We start from the raw sequence: 19,903 nt of genomic DNA on the forward strand, positions 1-19,903 counted from the left end.
TTATTTAATATGTATGTATGTATTTAATATGTATAGTAATTGCAAAGAAATAACATATACAAACAATGTGTACAAGAAGATTTTTATTGAATTTATATATTTAGAAGAATGTTTGATAAATAAGAAAATAATGATAAATATTCAAGTATATCATTTATTTGTTTAAATTTTTATGAAAATACAAAAGCTGTATTAAAATACGATTTTCAAGATATTTAGTTTGTTTTAATTAGTAATTACATAATTACTAATTATTTATACGTATAATTATATAATTATTTATACATATTACGTAAGACTTAATATTTTTTAAATTAATAAATTAATTTTGGTTCCAATATTTCTAAAGTGCACGCATCTTTTTTTTCATTTTTAACGTATATAGTAAATTTATCATTTATTATTCTACGGCATACGCAAATAAGAAGTTCTAGTAAATAAAGTTCTAGTAAAGTTAAGTAAATAAGAATAAGTAAATAAGAATAACTAATAATATTCTAATAAATATATATATTTTTTAATATTTTAATATATATATATTTTAATAAACTGGATTAATCACAAAAAAAGTTACAGTAATACTAAATTTGTTCAAAAACGGTAATAATTTTAAATTATTTTGAATATTCGCGAAACATTAGACGGATATGGAATTTCAAGGTACATATTTGTTGATGATGCCTATTATGTTGGTTTGTACATGTATGACGATGATCGTTCCCACAGGCCAATTCCACTCCAATTTAGTTTAAGTATTGGACAGAGTTCAACTATCACCCTTTATGAATAATAGGTTAAACTGTTGGCTGAATTCCATTTAATATTTTTAAAATAAGTTTGATTTTATTTTATCTGTGAATATCATTCAATAGCAAATATTGTAAAAAATCGAATAATTATTATATAGCAAAAGTTATTACTATATTTCTGTTTTCTCCTTTTTCCATAATTTCTTATGGAAAAGTCTTTATATTAAGTTATAAGTCCTTATGTTTAAAATTCATCCAATTTAATAAATTTTTGTTACATATGATATATGTTTACATGTCGTTGTGACAAATATTCTTAGAATATTAGAATCTCGAAAGTTCGATTATATGGACACATGGTAGTCATGTCGGCGATAACAGAGTTATCGATGTTTTATGTCCTGAATATCGATCCGGAATATTTCTGGACACACGATATTAAAGTAGGGAAAAATGCGTGACGTGCAGAGTAAAGTTATTTCATAGTACGATTTTTGTATGAGACTTTCAGAGACCTGCATATGTCGGTAATGATGCTCGTTTCTCGGAATGAAAATAAAACGATTCGTATATATGACTCGGATAAAATCAGCCTTTGTAAACAGATTATAGTTCATAATCGTTTGTCAAGGGTCGTCTTACGAATGGCCTGGCAACATAATTCTCCCATTACGAAAGTTCCAGAGGCACCGGAGTGCCAATTGATTGAAACAATCTATGCATTCCAACTACACGTGATGTAATTGAACAGTTCACAGACCGGCTAACAATCATAATTTAAGCCACAAAACATACATTAATACAATATGTATGTTTTTACAGACCTTGTTTTATAGACCTGTATAATAAATAATTCATGTATAGCATATATACAGTGTATTAAATAATACAGCGTATATAATTATATTTGTAATATAATATAATATTATAATTTGTTGTATCTCAAAAATGTTTTATAATTGTTTCAAACAATTTAATTGGAAGCAGAAGATTGTTGTATTAATAATTAAATTAAACAATATTTTTATTTTATTAAAAGAAACATTTATGTGTAAAACATCTATTCCAATGGAAAAATTTCTTACGAATGATATTTTTTAATTAAATATTTCTGATAGACAGTAAATTATCATAACTTATTTGATAATTTATAATTTTTATGAATTTAAAACTTAGTTAAAAATTATTAGTTTAAAAATATGCACGTAATAAAATCGTTATACAGAACAAGTGATAATTTTATTGATTTTTAATCAATATGATATTGTAAGTTATTAATTAATAGTTTACGAATACGAAATGTAAAATTATATTTAACATATTGCATATTATTTTTCGTCTTAAATCTAGAAATATGTTATTATAAAATATAATCGAATAAAAGTATGTAGTATAAAACTTATTGTGTATAAAATAATGTTGAAATTGAATAATGTTGGAAAATTGACAGAATTTAGTTGTATATGGAAAATAGACAGAATATTATGTTGTATATGGATTTAAACATTATAAACTGTCCAAAAATTTTGCACAGTTTTATATTGTATATTTTTAACAAAATTTTTTCATGTTTATACATAGCAATATAAAATCGCTATCTCAGATCGTTAAATAAATAAACTAATTTCCATGTTTTATAGGAATATATTACACATTCCTTTTGTGAATATATTTAATATTAAATAAAATAACTCTAATAATAATTCTCTAATTCTTGTACGTAATAGAAATATGATTAAAATTTAATGCAAGTAAGCAAATAAAAATTAATGCGAGTAATAATTAAAAATTAAATAACTTTTAATTCATGAAACGTACATTTTCTTAATAAATTGCCAAGACTTTCGAAGAAAAAAGGTTTCACAAAAAAAAAAAATTATAAACAATTTGTAGACAAAAAATATCCAAAGACTTTCGAAATGATTTTTGAGATTCATAAATTTATAAAACGTAAAAAGTATAAAGTGCGATATTAAAATAATGACAATTATTTGAAATAACGAATGTCTTATAACACACGAATAATGGAAACTCATTAGCGGAACCTAAAATAAGATCCGATACGAAAGGAGAACGAGAAGGAACTTGAAGAAAGCGCGCGCGCGCACTCACACGCCACACAACAATTCAAATATCAAAATATTCGTACACATCCGGGAGATAAGGTTAAAACAGAATGCGATTGTAAAGAAGAAATAGTAAGAGAGACGAGGAACAAGAAATTGCAAACTAAGCATGTCGTTATTTTATGCGAGATTAGTTAGCCTGATAAAAACCGAGCGGTAATCAAATATAATAGGTACCAGTTAAACAGGGGTAGAAGGGAGCTGTTACGACGTTTCTTTTAAAGCGCATGCTTGCGCGTCCTCCCGACATTTACGTTTCTGCTACGAACACAACGTTTTGGATATTCATCTTCAACTATCATTTACGTTCGCGTTATCCAGGAATTTTTCCCCTTATTTCCTACATACAGCGAATATATAAATATATACACGCATACAAATATATAAATACGATATATATATATATATATATATATATATAGATACACATCACCTGCTGTACGGTGACTTATAGAAAAGCAATTGTTGATTTAAATATCTCCTTTGGCATATATTGAGCCTAAACAGTACAATTCGATTAGAACTCAATCGGTCCTTGAGTCCGATATTCCTGTAAAGAAAGTACATTTTATAAAGCCAATTGAAGAACTGCCGTCACCGTAGTGTAAATATCTAGTAACAGCTAAAATGGCTTTGAAGATTCGCGTCCAATCACCGAAGGTGAAGTACACAGAAGATTATATCGAGGCACAGTACGAGTATCAAACAACGAACGTTACAGAAGACAACAGTGTAAATTACACGGTAAGCTCGAAAGATTTCTTTTTTTTTTCTTTCTTACTATTTAAAAAGTATCCCCTTTCTGTTATTGCAGTTGTTAGATAGTTAAGATCACGAAGAGAAGGAAAACACGTAAAAAAGAAATTTTCTGTGTCTTTTTTTTATATCTAGTGATGAATCCGATCGGTAAATATTCAGTAGGTTGTTGTGTTAAATCGTAGAGAAGATCGTAACTGAAACGTTTCAATTTTAAGTAATAAAAAAAAATTACATTTCAAAGTTACATACATGTTGTTACTTCATACTTGTTCTTTTCCTTCGTCCGGAAGAAAAAACCGAGAGAGAGAAAAAGAAAAAAAAATTTATATAAAAGCATCTTTCCGCTAAAGAAAATTCATTTCTATAAGAACTGTATAATTAAATACAATATCGTAGTTTAACTTGATTTAACACGTATTAAATGATAAAAATAATAACGAAAACTTCGAAGATACTCGCTTTTAGTATATTTATTTAGTATATTTAGTTCTTTGCTGCAAATATCATGTACACGTTTCGAAGATTTCATTGATGTTGTTATTTTTATATTTCAAATGAACTTTATACATTATTTAGATTATTATATTTTAAATGGACTTACGAATTAACTGTAATTTGCACAGAAACCATACGAATAAATTGTAAAAATTGTAGTGAGAAGAAATAATAATAATTATTGAACAAATTGTAAATAAGCTTATGTGTGAATTTTTTTATCAGGAAAACAGCGCTGATTTTTAATTTGATCAGTGCATTTAAGGTTGGAAGGTTTTTTTTAGAAAAATTGTATAAACATTCAATTTACAGATTTTGTATTTAAAAATTCTTTTTTAGGGGAAAGGAACAAATATAATAATTAAAAAAAAAATGAACAGCTGCTCAAACGCTATGATTTTAATTTTGGAAATGAATTTTTCAATTTTTGAAAAAAATAAAGGTTCCTGTATTGTACACCACTGTGTACTAGCAGAAAAAACCTTGGATACAAATATTAACAATTACTGCGCGTAATATTATTTGCTTTAAACACTTGAGTGTAATGTATTACAGAATATAAACATGCATTTATTGTAATAGGTAACACCTGTAACAACAAACCTATTAATTAGAACACAACTGAAAGTTCCGAAACTTGGATTAATGTTGGTAGGATGGGGTGGAAATAATGGTACCACTATTACCGCAGCATTAATAGCAAACAAACTGAAGTTGACATGGGAAACAAAGAATGGCATTCAGAAAGCAAATTGGTAGGTACGATAATTTGATAATGATACAAGGAATTTTTATATCCTTCGTCTTCAATGAAATAGTGTACTTATATAAAGCTTTCATTTAAATTTTAGGTACGGTTCCTTGATTCAAGCATCTACTGTCAGATTAGGCAGGAGCAAAGGAAACAAAGAAGATGTGTATGTTCCCATGTCTTGGATGCTCCCAATAGTAAATCCAGATGATATTGAAATTGATGGCTGGGATATTTCAAATATGAACTTAGCTGATGCTATGCAACGTGCAAAAGTTTTGGACATTAATTTACAGAAGCAATTAATACCACATTTGATGCACATGAAACCAAGAAAAAGCATATATTATTCTGATTTCATTGCTGCCAATCAGGTGAATATTGCTTTCAATTAAATTTTTTTGTATTTGTTTTATTTTCATAAATATCTTTATATATTTATTTATCTTTTTATTGATATTGATGGGAAGAGTAAAAAGAAATTTATGCTAATATTCTTTAATATTCTTGCTATATTATTTTTAGGAAAAAAGAGCAAATAATATTATTTCTGGTACAAAGTTTGAACAATTAAAACAAATTAGAAAAGATATTGCAGAATTTAAAGCTACAAAGAATTTGGATCAAGTAATTATATTATGGACTGCCAATACCGAACGATTTTCAGAGATAATTCCGGGTGTAAATGATACAGCAGAAAATTTATTAAATGCTATTAAAGAAAGTCATTCAGAAATTAGTCCAAGTACAGTATTTGCTGTTGCTGCTGCTTTGGAAGGAGTAAGTAAGATATTTAAAGTATAAATAAATAAAAATCATTATTATATTACTAGTATTAGTAAAATTTGTTAATGTTATGTATATGTTATTGTTTCAGTGTACATATATAAATGGATCTCCTCAAAATACTTTCGTACCAGGAGCAATAGAATTAGCAGAGAAACATAAAACATTTATTGGTGGTGATGATTTTAAATCCGGGCAAACGAAATTAAAATCTGTACTTGTGGACTTTCTAGTCTCAGCTGGCATTAAACCAGTATCAATTGTAAGTTACAACCATCTTGGAAATAACGACGGATATAATTTGTCTGCCCCACAACAATTTCGTTCAAAAGAGGTAATTCATTAGAAAAAAAGAGATGCATTATTGTCAGTGTATATTTATAACATTAATATTTTAATATATTGATATTTTTAGATTTCAAAAAGTAATGTTGTGGATGATATGGTGCAATCAAATAAAATTCTTTACCAACCTGGAGAAAAGCCAGATCATTGTGTTGTTATTAAATATGTTCCATATGTTGGTATGTATTTATTAGATATTGCGTACTATTTATTATTTTGAGAATACGAGACTTATTTAATTCTTACTAGGTGATAGCAAACGGGCAATGGATGAATACACATCAGAAATATTACTTGGAGGACATAATACAATTGTGATACATAATACATGTGAAGATTCTCTATTGGCTAGCCCAATTATTTTGGATCTGGTTCTCTTGGCAGAGATTTGTTCACGTATCACCTTCAAATTAGCTGATACCAAAGATGAGTTCACTGGATTTCACAGTGTGCTCTCCATACTTTCATATCTTTGCAAAGCACCGTTAGTGCCTCGAGGAACACCGGTTGTGAATGCATTATTCAGACAACGAGCAGCAATTGAAAATATTTTAAGAGCCTGCCTTGCATTGCCTCCCGAAAATAATATGTTACTTGAGCACAAAGTTGATTTCAAAAACCAAGTATGAATTTAAAAAGAAAGATATATTATATGTTCCAAAGTAAGGGTATTATTTGCAAAACAGAAAAAAAAAGGAACGAACAGTATTATCAAAGAATAATTTAAGAAAACAGTAAAATATTAAATGTTCCAGAATTCTGTACTGCTTACAATATAAAATCTGTTAATGTTTGAACAAAACTTTTATGTCTTATCCACACAAATCTTTGTTACAAAATTTGTACTATTAGATGTGAAGTATAATCATTATTGTTGAGTAACAACAAATATTGTAGAGGTGTTCTATCTATCTAGATCTGTAAATCACGTTTGATACGTGGAAATATTTACTTTAGATTTCGTAACATTTTACAATATAAAAATGTGATATATATATATTTTTTAAATATGACAAATTAAAAATATATTTTTGCAGCAAATACTATTCTGAATAAAAGGATTATTTTCGAACGAAGATGGAGTCTAATTTTATACATAAAATTTTGAAAAAAAAAAATCTGAAAAGATCCTGTAACTTGCTACATAGTTCTTCGTATCTTTGTTTATCGCAATTTAATTAGTTCGATCTTTGTCTCTTTGTTTAATATAGTTCAATCTTATTGTCCAAAAATTGTATTCTTTTCTAGTATGTAAAAAAGATGAAATAATGTTAATATGACTCTTCACTGTAAAAATACCCTTATTGTTCTCAGATATATATTATGTTGTTTATAAATGAAGAAGCAACGTTGATAATATGTTTAATAATCTGTTTATATGTTACGATGCATTTAAAAATAAATAGGCATAAAAAGGATACATACCTATAATTCATTTATTTTTAATTTATTCAAGATATCCGAGTCCATAGTTAAGTTATCCAAGATGTTCCAAGTAAGTAATTTTTTGAAGTCCTTTTTAATAAATCCTATATTAATTATTTTCTTTTTATCTTTAATCAGTAAATTTTTATAAACCATTTTGGATTTATTGACAATTTTATATATTTATGGATAAATAAAATTTTTCTGTTTACATAGATTTACTGTAATTCCTTTTTTTAAATTATTAATTTTTAGAAGTTTATTTCTCATATTTATTTGTTCTTCTTGTTTTCTTCAGTAATTTTGTTTACTAATTTAAATATAGTAATTCGTGAATTTAAATCTCGAAAATTTCCCCAATACGATACGCACGTATTGTAAATATTTAATATGACAAGTTTCGTGAAATGTATCGATTTTTCTTTTTTTTTAATATAAACGACTAGGAACTTGTGTGTTTTTTATAGAAAAAAACTATACAAACGATTTCTTCTATATTTAATTGTTGATTTTATGTATTTCTTTAATTATTTTTAAGTTAAATAAATTAATTTCAATAATTAAAATATCAAATCTAAAAAAAGAAATTTTATTTGAACGTGGCTAAAGTTCGAAATTTATATTACCATTTCCTATATCATTTTTCTTAATTAGATTATTATTTTTAATTTTTGATATTGAAATTACTATATTATTTTATTTAAAATAACAATGCTTACAATACAAAACAAAGAATATGTTTGATTATTCAATAATGAATATTCACGATTTTGAGGTTTCTATCTTTAGCTGAATGAAATAGAATTAAAGTAAAAAGAATCGTAAATAAGTAAAATACGATAACTTTAAATAACTGTGAAGAGTTTAAAACTCAAATCTAAAAAATTGTAAAAGTATTTTTGTTTATAATTTTATCTCTGTTACAAATTATTATTTCATGGTATAAAATAAAATAAGATAAAATATTTAACAATTTGCAATAAATCGTAAGTATTTATAGAAGAGAAATCTTTCCAAGAAAAGAAATACCTGATTCGGTCAATTGAATTTTTCGCGGTTTCGCGCTAAACAAGCGCGCAGCGCACTATTTGCATGCAACAGAAACATTTTCACTGAAATAAAACGAAATGACATAAATTTTTGTTTTTCTTTTTAGATTTTTATCTTCGTATATTCGATATACACGTACACGTATAATTAATAAATCCAATTTTTCATATTTAATACTTTTAACAGGAAAGATGAAATTGCGGCCATTGCGAACGCAGGCAACGTCATAGCTTCGGTAAAGGAATTTCAGGAGACGACAGTTGAACGTGGCATAAATTTTCGTTTCAAAGTGCGCGTACGTCAGTCGATTCTCTCCAACGAAACCTGCATCTGTCGGATCGTGATCTATGACGGATCTTCAAAATATTATAGATTACAGCGTAATGTGTGCGAATAATATTATGGCTGTTGTAAACTGGTCATGAATTTCGGAATTGTAGAATGTCTGTTGCGTAGGCTGAAAATAATATACGCCACGGGCACTATTAAGCCGCGCCATCTGGATATTAGTCGCGAAGAAATTCTATTAGCCAAAGTTTGGAAAAACTTTTGAATTGTGTTAGTACTCCTCCTGATTACGACTATCGCAAGGTAAAATTCACAAATTTGAAGATTGATATAACACACGCCGTACACGGTTATGTTATATTTGAATGTAAGAGTGTACGCTCTTTGTGATTGTATTCACTTAACCTCAACTTCGAATGAAAAATGAATACCTGCGATTATGAGGATGTAATTTTATATTTGTCTCGTTGTGGTAACAGAGAAAGCAAATCTTTCTTGAAAGAGGGAATTGAAGGTACTTGCGGCTCTGCGAAAGGGAACGTGAACCTTGAGAGCTTGAAAATATCAATAACGACAGTGCTCTACAAGTAACGATAATATATTAATTGAGCTAATTTTTACTAACTTTTTACGAATCAACGATGGGATTTCATTCTGTATAATAGTTTTGTATAAAATCAAGAGACATTGTCAGTATCATAGATGCAACATGCACAAGTAGTGTTATACAAAAAAGATTAATTTTTACATAAAACGTAAGTCGAATGTTTACTTGTATTATTCTTATGAATTTTCACTTGTATGTATACATAATCAATTTATTGTTTTTTCTCCTAGGTTATAAGAATTTTGCAAATATAGATATAAAATATGATGGGAAAACTTTAAACGATCGGATTAAAGATGAAGCACATTGAAATTAAAAACAAGGATCATAATTATAGTGAAGTAAAATTACGTAATCTCCAGCACGCTACTAGTAATATTCTAAATATATGTGACAATGATATTAAAACAGTATGTAAATCAAACAAATCTGGTATAATATCAAACAAAGAGACATTTGGTCAGATTAAAGATATTAATGAATTGAAGAAAATCACTCCACGTGTGAAACTATTGACTCATGATGCAAATAGTTTAAACGAATTAACTAAAATTTCTTTGCACAATAAAATATCTGCACAAAAGAAATTATCGATATTGGAGCAAACAAAACAGGAGTTGAAAAAGTATTGCAGAACTTGTGCTGGCTTAAAACTTCCATTAGTTGATATTTTTAGTGAAAAAGGTAATCAAATGAGATTAAGTCAACAAATTAGACATTTAGAAGACATAAATCAGTATGACAGCTTATCGACTCAAATGTGCATGGATTGTATTTGTGACTTGAAAATGAGTTATAAGTTTTTTATGCAAATTAAGAAGGCAGAAGTTAAGTTGAAATCCATTCACATTACTCTGACTGATACGGCAACAAGAAACATGGAATTGAATAAAACAAAGCCTGTAGCAAGTCTTGAAAGACAAGTGGAAAATATTGCTGAAAGTAATATCAAAAGTCCATCCACAAGTAAAGAAAATAATGAAAATATTGTTCCAAAAATATCTGCAATGTTTTCATTAAAAGATGATAAAATACTTGAAAAAAATGTTCGGAAAGTAAATCATAAAGAGTCAGAAAGTAAAGTTGAAGTTGAAATTTTTGAAGAATCTATTGTACAAAATAGTGATGATAATGAGTCTATAGAAGAATTTGATCCAGACGATCCTCCTTTTCAACCTGACAGCTCTGATGTAGCAGAATCTGATGATGAAGTAGAAATACCAAATGCAAAAAGACGATGTATTCAACAGAAGGAAAGTATGAAACAATGTTCACAATCATCTTCTGTTTCTGATAATAATTCAGTCTCAGATAATAAAAATATTGACATAAAGCAAACAACATATAATTATGATACTTGTCTAAAAACATATGTTAAAATAAAAGATACGGATTGTAATAATCAATCTACTGAGTTACACAGCATTATTAATTCTGAAACTGCTATATACAATACTGAAAGTACAAAAGAATGTTCAAAACAACCAAATATATTAAAACGCAGGTTGTTATTACAATCTAAAAAAGAATCTGCGGAAGAAACCGATGAAAATTGTCAGTCAAATATTTCTGATAAATGTGGAAGCCATAAGGATTTAAAAGTACAAAAACTTGATGTAAACAATTCTTTAAACAGTAATCAAGAGGATGGGATTATGTATGTTACTGTAAAGGGATCTAAACCGAATGAAATATTGTTAGTAAAAGTTAAAAAAATGGAAAAATCATTAGAAAAAAAAGATGATAAATCTGTAGCGAAAAAAAATTTTGATATTAAACCAATGGACAAAATTTTAAAACGATATGAAACATTAGTTACAAAAGAAAAAGATTTATTTCCAGAGCGAACAAAAAAATCAGAAATAAGAGAACAGATTATAGAAGAACAAATAGAAGAATATAAGAAAAAGCGAGAAAAAGTATTAGGTGGACATGCTAATATTGTTGCACTTCCAAAACTTGAAGAATCTCGTTGTTTTAAACGTAATGAAAATCAAGATAATCAAAGATCTCTTGCTGTAGAAAGTGATTCTATTGAAAATGTAGAGTTTAATAAAGATGATGGTGAATTGAATCCAACTACTAATAGTGAAGATGATATTTCAGAAATTTCCGAATCAGCCAAAGAAAAGTCCGCAAATGAAAAAACATATGTAAATACTGAAGAATATTTGTCACATTTAGCAAAACTTAAATTGAAATGGGAAGAAGCAAAAAAGAAAAAAGAGTCACTTCAAAAGGAACTAGATGAATCTTATACAGAAGGAAATATTGAGAAATTAACAAGAATTTTAGGAGAAAAAGAAAAAAACTTGCAAGATTTCCAAGATTATCTAAAACAACGTAAAATTGTAATTACAAGATTAAAAGATGAAGACATTATTTCTCTTTATGAAGACAGAAATAATGCAGTTCTTAAAAACAATTTACCTGACTTAATAGATGAAAGTCAACCGGCAGATTATATTCCAGAAGAACATTATTTAGAATGTGATTATTGTCCAGAGACATTTGCTTCTAAAGAAGTTCTTGAAGAACATTTGAAAACACATGATTATAAAATTATGCATTTTTGCGAAGATTGTATGGAAGAATTTCCAACAAATAAAGCAAAACGAAATCATAATGTAATTTGTATAAAAAAATTATTATGTAAATATTGTGACATGATGTTGGATTCAAAAGGAAAAAAGCGTCAGCATGAACAAAAACATTGTGATAGTATGTATGGACAATTATGTGATGTATGTGGTGAAAAATTTAAACATCAAGGAACATTAGATCAACATGTAAAAACACAACACATGAGTTGGGAGAAAATATATCAATGTCCAAAGTGTCCTAAAAAGTTTGCATTCAAACAAAAACTTAGTTTTCATTTGAAATCTGTACACACAACATTAAGGGCCTATTTATGCGAGGATTGTGGAGCTGATTTTAAAAATCCTGCAAGTCTGAGACATCATAGAATACGTAAACATCAACCTGTAGGTAATAAAAGAGAATGTCCAGTATGTCATAAATTAGTACCATTTTATAGCCTTTCTAAACACATGCATACTCATAAAGCATATACTATTCAGTGTCCACACTGTGACAAAATGTTTAAAAATAGTTCAACTTTAAAACAACATGTGAGAATTCATGAAGACCAGCGTCAATATCGATGTGATACTTGTGGTGTTGGGTTTAATAGACGAGATGGCTTAAGGTTACACATGAGAGTGCATGAAAAAACTGATAGTAGAGGATTAAAAGAATGTTCGTGTCAAGTATGTGGTGAAAAGTTTCCAAATCATTCAACACTTGTCATACATAGAAACCGAGTTCATAAAGATGGTAGGCAATATACTTGCCATATATGTAACAGATCAATGATTTCAACTAGATCATTAGAGTGGCATATGTCTCATATACACAATGAATCACTTCCTGGTGTAAAAGAAGACATAGATGGACCACCAGAAAAGAAAAGAGCATCATGTTATCATTGTAATAAGACATTCAAAACAGAAATGATTTTGAGAACACATATTAAAAATACACATATGGAGAAAGATCCTATGAAGTGTTTAGACTGTGAATTAACATTTACTTCTGAAGTTAGATTAAGACATCATATGATGGTCACACACAATAGATTAGAAGGAACTTTGCCTTGTCCACATTGTCCAAAGAGGTTTGTGAATCAACTCAGATTAAAAACTCATATGATATCCCATTCTGAAGAAAGGCCATATACTTGTGAAATCTGTGGATTTAATTTAAAAACTAAAATACAGTTGATAAAGCATCATCAAAATAGGCATAGCGATGAAAGACCTTTACAGTGTAGATATTGTCCTTGGAGATGTAAACAAGTTAGCGCTCTTGTATGTCATGAAAGAACTCATACAAATGAAAGACCATATTCTTGTAGCGTGTGTAGGCAACGTTTTAAATATTTAGGTGATAAAAATAAACATGAAAGACGACATGAAAGTTTAGGTGGATCTGGATTTAAAAGAATAGTACTTGGTCGAAACATCAAAGCTACTAAAGTACAGGAAGATTCTTCTTGTTCTGAACATGAGCAAGAAAGTTTAAATAATACGGAATCTCAAATTCCTGAAAGTGAATATCAAGAACAGACAGATCAACAATTTGAGGAAGAGCAAATAGTGAAATTTGAAGAAGAACAAATAGTGAAGTTTGAAGAAGAACAAATAGTTAAGTTTGAAGAACAAGAAATAACGGAAGAATATGAACAAGTATATGAACAGGTAAATGTTATTGTATGTTATTGTATATAATTCTGTATTATTCTTAACTAAATGTAATTCTTATTTTGCATACATTTTGTCAGGAATATGAAGAGACATCTAGAGAGGCTTCGGATGCAGCAGAAGTTATAATGAACATGGAAGATACTACTGTTTACACAGAAGAAGTAACTACAGATAATATTGAACATACGGAAATTATGGCAGATGAAATGATGACAAATGAGATATTACAATCAGGTGCCGTAGTTCATTTACAACAAGAAGATGATTCAGGAAAAATACAAGTGATTCCAGTGATGTTATCTTTACCTGATTTGTCTGATGCAAATACAGAGGTCAATTTAGCTACTGCATCTATTATGTATAATAATTGAATTCAATTTCGCATTTTATATTCGCGATATGCTTTGTATAAAAAAATGATTTTTAAAGTTTTATTGTGGTAATTATACATTTAAAGGAGCTGTTTATTTGATATAAATAAGTAGGGGCTAAATCACATTCCTATAGACCCAATTTCAGCATGTTCTAAAATGTATATTTCCTTTTAATATATATAGGTTTTATTGTGCTAGAAGATTATGTACCTAAAGATCAGAATAGTTTATTATTGAAATAGTTTTGTAAAATTAATTTACTGTGTGAAAATACTATTAAAACAAATTTAAGATTGTAAAAAGAATAATATAAAAAATTTATCTCTTCTTACTTCTTTTCAATACAAAATTTTCGTTTAACTATAAATAATAAATAAAAATATCTATAGTACGATATATAAAATATTTTGTACAAATCTATAAAAGATGAACAAGTATTTTACTTGATAATACAAACTTTCAAGATCAATAAAATTGACATTGTTCATAACCACGTGTCTATATTTGTAAATGGTTTATAATTCAAAATCATTTTTTTTTTGCTTCCTAATTATTAATACTTTTTTTCTATTTATTAACATTATTTTATAAGCATTCGTTGTTTCTTAATTTGTCAAAAAAATATTTTAATCATTAAAGAAATCATGCAATTTTTAGTTACAAATTCAAGTTATAAATTAAGAAAATATTAAATGTATTTTTCAGTGACATATTTTTGCATAACTTTATAGCAAGATTTTTTTCAATGTTCATATAATATGTATTTCTAATATAATTTTGCAACTGATGCTCAAGTGTTAATTCAGATATAATTTATAGACATAATGTGTTGTTTTATAATAATACTTTTTTGTACTATGGTAAATTAGACATTTTCATTCCTAAACTTTTCTTTTATTATTATCAAGTTATAGTTAAATTTATTATATTTACGTACAATTATAACTTTTATACACATTTCATTAAATAATTCATTATAACTATTCGTAATATATTGCACATAGTTATTTGAATTTTTATGATATTTTTTACTTATTGCATTACAATAAGCTATGTACTCGAATTTTTTTTTTTTTTTAATTTTAACTTTTATTTATTTTTCTTATATTATTATCATATTAAACTTTTGTTTGTAAATTACACTTGTATTTTGTGGTGGTAATAAAAGAATTTGAGTGTCAAAATACTTTTGTACATAAAATACTTGCAAATATTTATATATTTTTCTTATATATAAATAATTATTAAATTTACATTTAAATTACACTTACATTTACATTTAAATTTCTTTATGATAGGATAATATGCACTTTATGAAATGAATAGAATAACAAACCATATTTATATTATATATATTTTTATAAAATTTTTATGAAAAATATAATTGAATTTTATATTTATATAAAATAAAATTAACGTATAAACGTTAAGAGTAAATGTAAATAGATATTAACTTATCTAAAACAGATAAACATTGAAATTGTGCTGTACAAGAAAACTGTACAAATATATAAATGTATAATATTAATATTACATCAGGTTTCAATATTATTTTTACTTAATCTTTTCCAACATTTAAAATATTAATTTTATTTTATGAATACTTTATTTTAAAGTGTTAAGAATTTGTAATGATTTTTTAATAAATTTTTATTTTTCTAGATTTTGATAATATTGTGCAAGAATAAACCATGCTTTAGGTGACATGAAACCATCAGGTGGATTCTCACCTGCTTTTGCTAAACCTATAAGAAAATATTAAAAATATTTCAAACATTAAACTTCTATTTCTTTAATACAGATCTTTCGTTTTGATATTATGTAACATATATTCATGTTATAAAGATGTAATACAAAGTTGAAAGCATATTATACATACAACGCATTTTTGTTCCTGATATAAATTCAAAATCTTCTTTTCGTTTTTCATCAAGATAAGACATTTTTTTATATTTTTTATCATATGCTGCAACTTTAAATGGTATAATTTCCAGTGATTGTAAACCCCGAGCTATCGAGAGAACTCGAGCTCCATGAGTAGGATCATAAAGATTTCCATCAGGTGTTGCGTTTTTATTAGGATGCGGTATACCAGCAGGATCTCTTCCAACAATATAAAAATTAGCACCAGCATTCATTCTAGCTTTTGCATGCCATTGTACCTAATAATATATAAAGTGAACATGAAATAAATACGATTAATATTTCATTTTTGTTGTAATGTAATAAATGAAAATATATTTATAATTAAAATTTACTTCAACTGGTCCAGCATACATCATTGGACTTGGAAAAATTGCTAATAATGTAGAATTTGCATCTAAAACTCCCTCATTAAGTACAGCTTCATGTTGTAAAATTCTGGTATGCAATGGTACATCATCATCTTTTGTCCAACCACCCAAAGGATGCAACAATAGAATAGGATTTTTAAACCCTCTTTCTTCTAATAAACGTTTTTTAGTATCCTATAAATGCAGAAATAAAGTATCTCTATAAAGTGTCTCTTTTATTTAAATTTTACTGTAAATAATAAAATAATAAATGAACATACTTGCATTAACAAAGCATGACCGTTATGTATTGGATTTCTAAGTTGAAATGCAAATACAGCATCAGCCTTCATTTTTTTACACTTCGATCTAATTTCATTTGGCGTAAATCTATATTTATCCAAACCATCATGCCACTTAATTCTTTCAATAACTTCTATATCACCGCCCACTAACCAGTCTCCAGATTCATGTATCATTTTTACATATGGATGGCCTAAATTGTTAGTACCAAACTGCCAACCACATCTTTCTTCTTTTCTGTGAAAATAAAATTCAGGCCTACGTAATATTGCAAGAGCTTTATTTTTGTATTTCAATGTAAAAGCCGAAAGTCCGTTCAAACGTTCCTTGTCTTCTGTATGTATTGCAAGGACTATTGGAATAGATTGATTAACTTCCTTGTCATCTTCAAGGAGACATTTTAAATGTTGAGTCTAAAAATATTTTTGAAGTAGTTGACGCTTCCAATAACAAGTTCAGTTTGTAACAGTATTTCTATATTATTATTTTATATTTTATCAATATATCATGTTGTATATACCTGGAGATATTGATGTTCTCTCATAAAACCAGTAAGAGGTGCAGCCCAACCTTCTGCTAAAATCTGGAGCCATTGCACATCTATTTCGCTAATTTCTAAACTCTGAAGCGTGGCTGCTTCTGTTTTGGCAGAAGATATTCGTGACTCTGGAATAAATAACTCCCGTATTGGCATAGATGGTTTTTGTAGCACTGGTATAATACACTGTTTCTCCAGAAGATCAATAACAGTTGCAGCGGATTCTTCTGGAGTACAGTTTTCAGTGATTACCACTAAATCAGGATTTACTGGCCTTTCATACATTTGATCTATTCCAGTAAAACCTTTGATTGTCCCCTGACGTGCCTTTTTATATAATCCTTTTGTATCTCTAGCTTCACACACATTAAGAGGTGTATCAACAAAGACCTCAAAAAATGGAAGATCCGACATTTTATGGATCTGTCTTGCCATTTGTCTATCCTCTTCAAATGGTGATACAAAACTGCATAAACAAATTTGTCCACTGTCAGCAAATAGTTTAGCTACTTCTGCGACTCTTCTTATGTTTTCTTTTCTATCTTCTTTGCTGAAACCAAGGTTGCAGTTTAAACCACTCCTTACATTATCTCCATCAAGTCCATAAGCAGCAATTCCATGATTAACTAAAATAGCTTCAACTTGAAAAGCTATAGAAGTTTTTCCTGCACCAGAAAGGCCTGTTAACCAAACCGTACACCCTCGAAAACCTCTTATACTTCCTATTGCTTGTCCACGTTTTGCTCTTGAAACATGATGTGCTTGCTCTGATACATTACTACAAGTCTAATAAAAAAAATTGTCTGTAATAGATTTTTCATTAAAAAAAAAAACTGAAGAAAAGTATAAAACATACTATAAATATCAACAATAATATTCAAATAGTTTTACTCGTAAAATAAGAAATATCAAAACAAAGTAAAAAAACATTTAATGAATATTTTAAAGACAAAATTTGAATTTAAATATCCTATAACTTGTAAATTAAAACAGATATGAACAGATAATGAAATTGATATATTTATTTTAAATAACTATTTGTCTCTTTTAAAAAATGTACTAACGATTATAACAAATCACATTACTATAATTAAATTATGTTATTAATATATGTAATTGTACAATTGTAATTAAATTATATTGTTCATAGAATATTAACATAAAATATATTTTGGTTTATCTGTACCGTCATTATACGCTTATTTGGAATTTCGTTTGACATAATTTTTTTATGCCTTTAATTTTTTGTGTTGACACTAATATATACGTGGCAAATTGACAGTGATGGACACAATTTTTAATAAATATCTAACACGAAAATAATATACTTTATATGTCAGAGAACAAATCCTGATTGTATTGTAAAAATTGTATGCCTCTGAACAGTCGTCATTAATACGATTAATATTTAAAACTGCGATAAGAGACACAATATATATAACGCGACAATGTCACATTCAGTGAGGCTACGAACCACACTGTAACGGTATTATAAAACCAGTTTTAGATACTAGCGCTTCAATTTCAACAGACGATGCGTCAATTAACAATCGTAATACGCGCTACTTTTTAATCGTACGTGACACGTAAAGGGTAATTCGTGTTTGTTACTAAATTCTAAAGGCAACGTTTCAAGATTACTTGCTTCATGAAGCTTTACAGAATGTGAGGTTACATGATAATATTTTTGGGACATTATTTGAGATATTTCGTGAAGTTTGACAGATATGTAAGGTTATGTGACAATGCTTTACAATGTATAAATATTTTTGAAAATTCTTTCGATATTTATTAATTTTAGACAGAGGTAAAATTACATTTGTATTTTCTGATATATCTGTACATATTGAAGGAATTGTTTAAGATTTAGTTGTAATTTATGAATGTATAATTTAAAGACGCAGAAACTTTAATCACTTCATTGAATCTGTATATAATTTTAGCAACTGTTTAAAAATTTTTTAAATTTAATTATTTTAATTTTTCTGTGTATATTTTTCCATATCATGTAAACATATCAACTTATACATCAACTTTCATATTCATTTCTCATTTATTAATTTACTTCTAAAACTTTGTACCTTATTTTATTTAATAAAAATTATTACTGAGCTGTGGACATTTATACAAATTTATACTTTTATGAATTAAAGAAATAAAACTTAGGTAGACAATCGTTTTATTTATTAAATATTGCAACCAGAATTACATTTTGAATATTTATATATTTACATTAACATCTTCTAGATTAAGCATTATATCCTTAAATTTTCCATAAATGTACAGAAATGTAATTCAATTATTGTCTATAGTTTTGTTAGTTCAGACTAGAATATGGAATAAATAGAAATAAACAATCAACAGTAATTTATTATACATTTAGTTGTCCTTACAGAAATAAATGCTTACAAATTTATAAAAGTTAAATGTGAGAAACATGTTTTTTACACATGTAAAAAACTATTGAAATAAGATAACATTAAATATAGATTATAAATTACACTATAATGATTACAAGTTTTCTATTTTAATGTTGTATCTTCTTTTGTTAGACATTTTATCTATTGTATGTTCTATGTACATGCGTGACGTATTTGGATAATTAGGAAAATAATATACTTTTGCATTAAGTATATCTATTGTTGGATTAAGCTTCACACTTACAAAATACATAGGTTCTCCAACAGATCCAAAAATATCGTCTATGTAACCCAACAGTGTGTGTCTTGATTTGTTGTTATAAAAATTTATGTATTTTAAAATCAA

General features: G+C 27.2%; 3 protein-coding genes and 1 long non-coding RNA gene across 4 annotated transcripts; 2 read left to right on the top strand and 2 right to left on the bottom strand.

The window, feature by feature from the left end:
• The first annotated feature begins 3,102 nt into the window (after nucleotides 1-3,102).
• LOC122530675 (inositol-3-phosphate synthase 1-B) lies at nucleotides 3,103-6,694 on the top strand. The gene is made up of 8 exons (XM_043657834.1): nucleotides 3,103-3,181; nucleotides 3,450-3,619; nucleotides 4,712-4,884; nucleotides 4,981-5,254; nucleotides 5,406-5,660; nucleotides 5,758-6,000; nucleotides 6,082-6,190; nucleotides 6,261-6,694. Exons 2-8 carry the CDS (start codon nucleotides 3,503-3,505, stop codon nucleotides 6,638-6,640), a joined length of 1,551 nt encoding a protein of 516 aa, XP_043513769.1. The 5' UTR covers nucleotides 3,103-3,181; nucleotides 3,450-3,502; the 3' UTR covers nucleotides 6,641-6,694.
• A 740-nt stretch (nucleotides 6,695-7,434) lies between these two features.
• LOC122530730 lies at nucleotides 7,435-8,729 on the bottom strand. Its single transcript, XR_006307077.1, has 3 exons — nucleotides 8,626-8,729; nucleotides 8,466-8,548; nucleotides 7,435-7,526 (listed from the first exon to the last, which is right to left on the bottom strand). It is a non-coding gene; the product is annotated as an uncharacterized LOC122530730 (long non-coding RNA).
• Nucleotides 8,729-14,322, top strand: LOC122530647. Its single transcript, XM_043657788.1, has 3 exons — nucleotides 8,729-9,529; nucleotides 9,612-13,643; nucleotides 13,727-14,322. The coding sequence occupies exons 2-3, from the start codon at nucleotides 9,678-9,680 to the stop codon at nucleotides 14,018-14,020; spliced, it is 4,260 nt and encodes a 1,419-aa protein (XP_043513723.1). The 5' UTR covers nucleotides 8,729-9,529; nucleotides 9,612-9,677; the 3' UTR covers nucleotides 14,021-14,322.
• Nucleotides 14,323-15,363: 1,041 nt separating this feature from the next.
• Nucleotides 15,364-19,012, bottom strand: LOC122530666 (bifunctional 3'-phosphoadenosine 5'-phosphosulfate synthase-like). Its single transcript, XM_043657821.1, has 6 exons — nucleotides 18,324-19,012; nucleotides 17,120-17,923; nucleotides 16,578-17,012; nucleotides 16,282-16,491; nucleotides 15,903-16,185; nucleotides 15,364-15,768 (listed from the first exon to the last, which is right to left on the bottom strand). The coding sequence occupies exons 1-6, from the start codon at nucleotides 18,357-18,359 to the stop codon at nucleotides 15,674-15,676; spliced, it is 1,863 nt and encodes a 620-aa protein (XP_043513756.1). The 5' UTR covers nucleotides 18,360-19,012; the 3' UTR covers nucleotides 15,364-15,673.
• Between the last annotated feature and the right edge of the window lie 891 nt (nucleotides 19,013-19,903).

The sequence above is a fragment of the Frieseomelitta varia genome, unplaced genomic scaffold, assembly GCF_011392965.1.
Source record: "Frieseomelitta varia isolate USP_RPSP 00005682 unplaced genomic scaffold, Fvar_1.2 scaffold_135, whole genome shotgun sequence".
Taxonomy (NCBI): domain Eukaryota; kingdom Metazoa; phylum Arthropoda; class Insecta; order Hymenoptera; family Apidae; genus Frieseomelitta; species Frieseomelitta varia.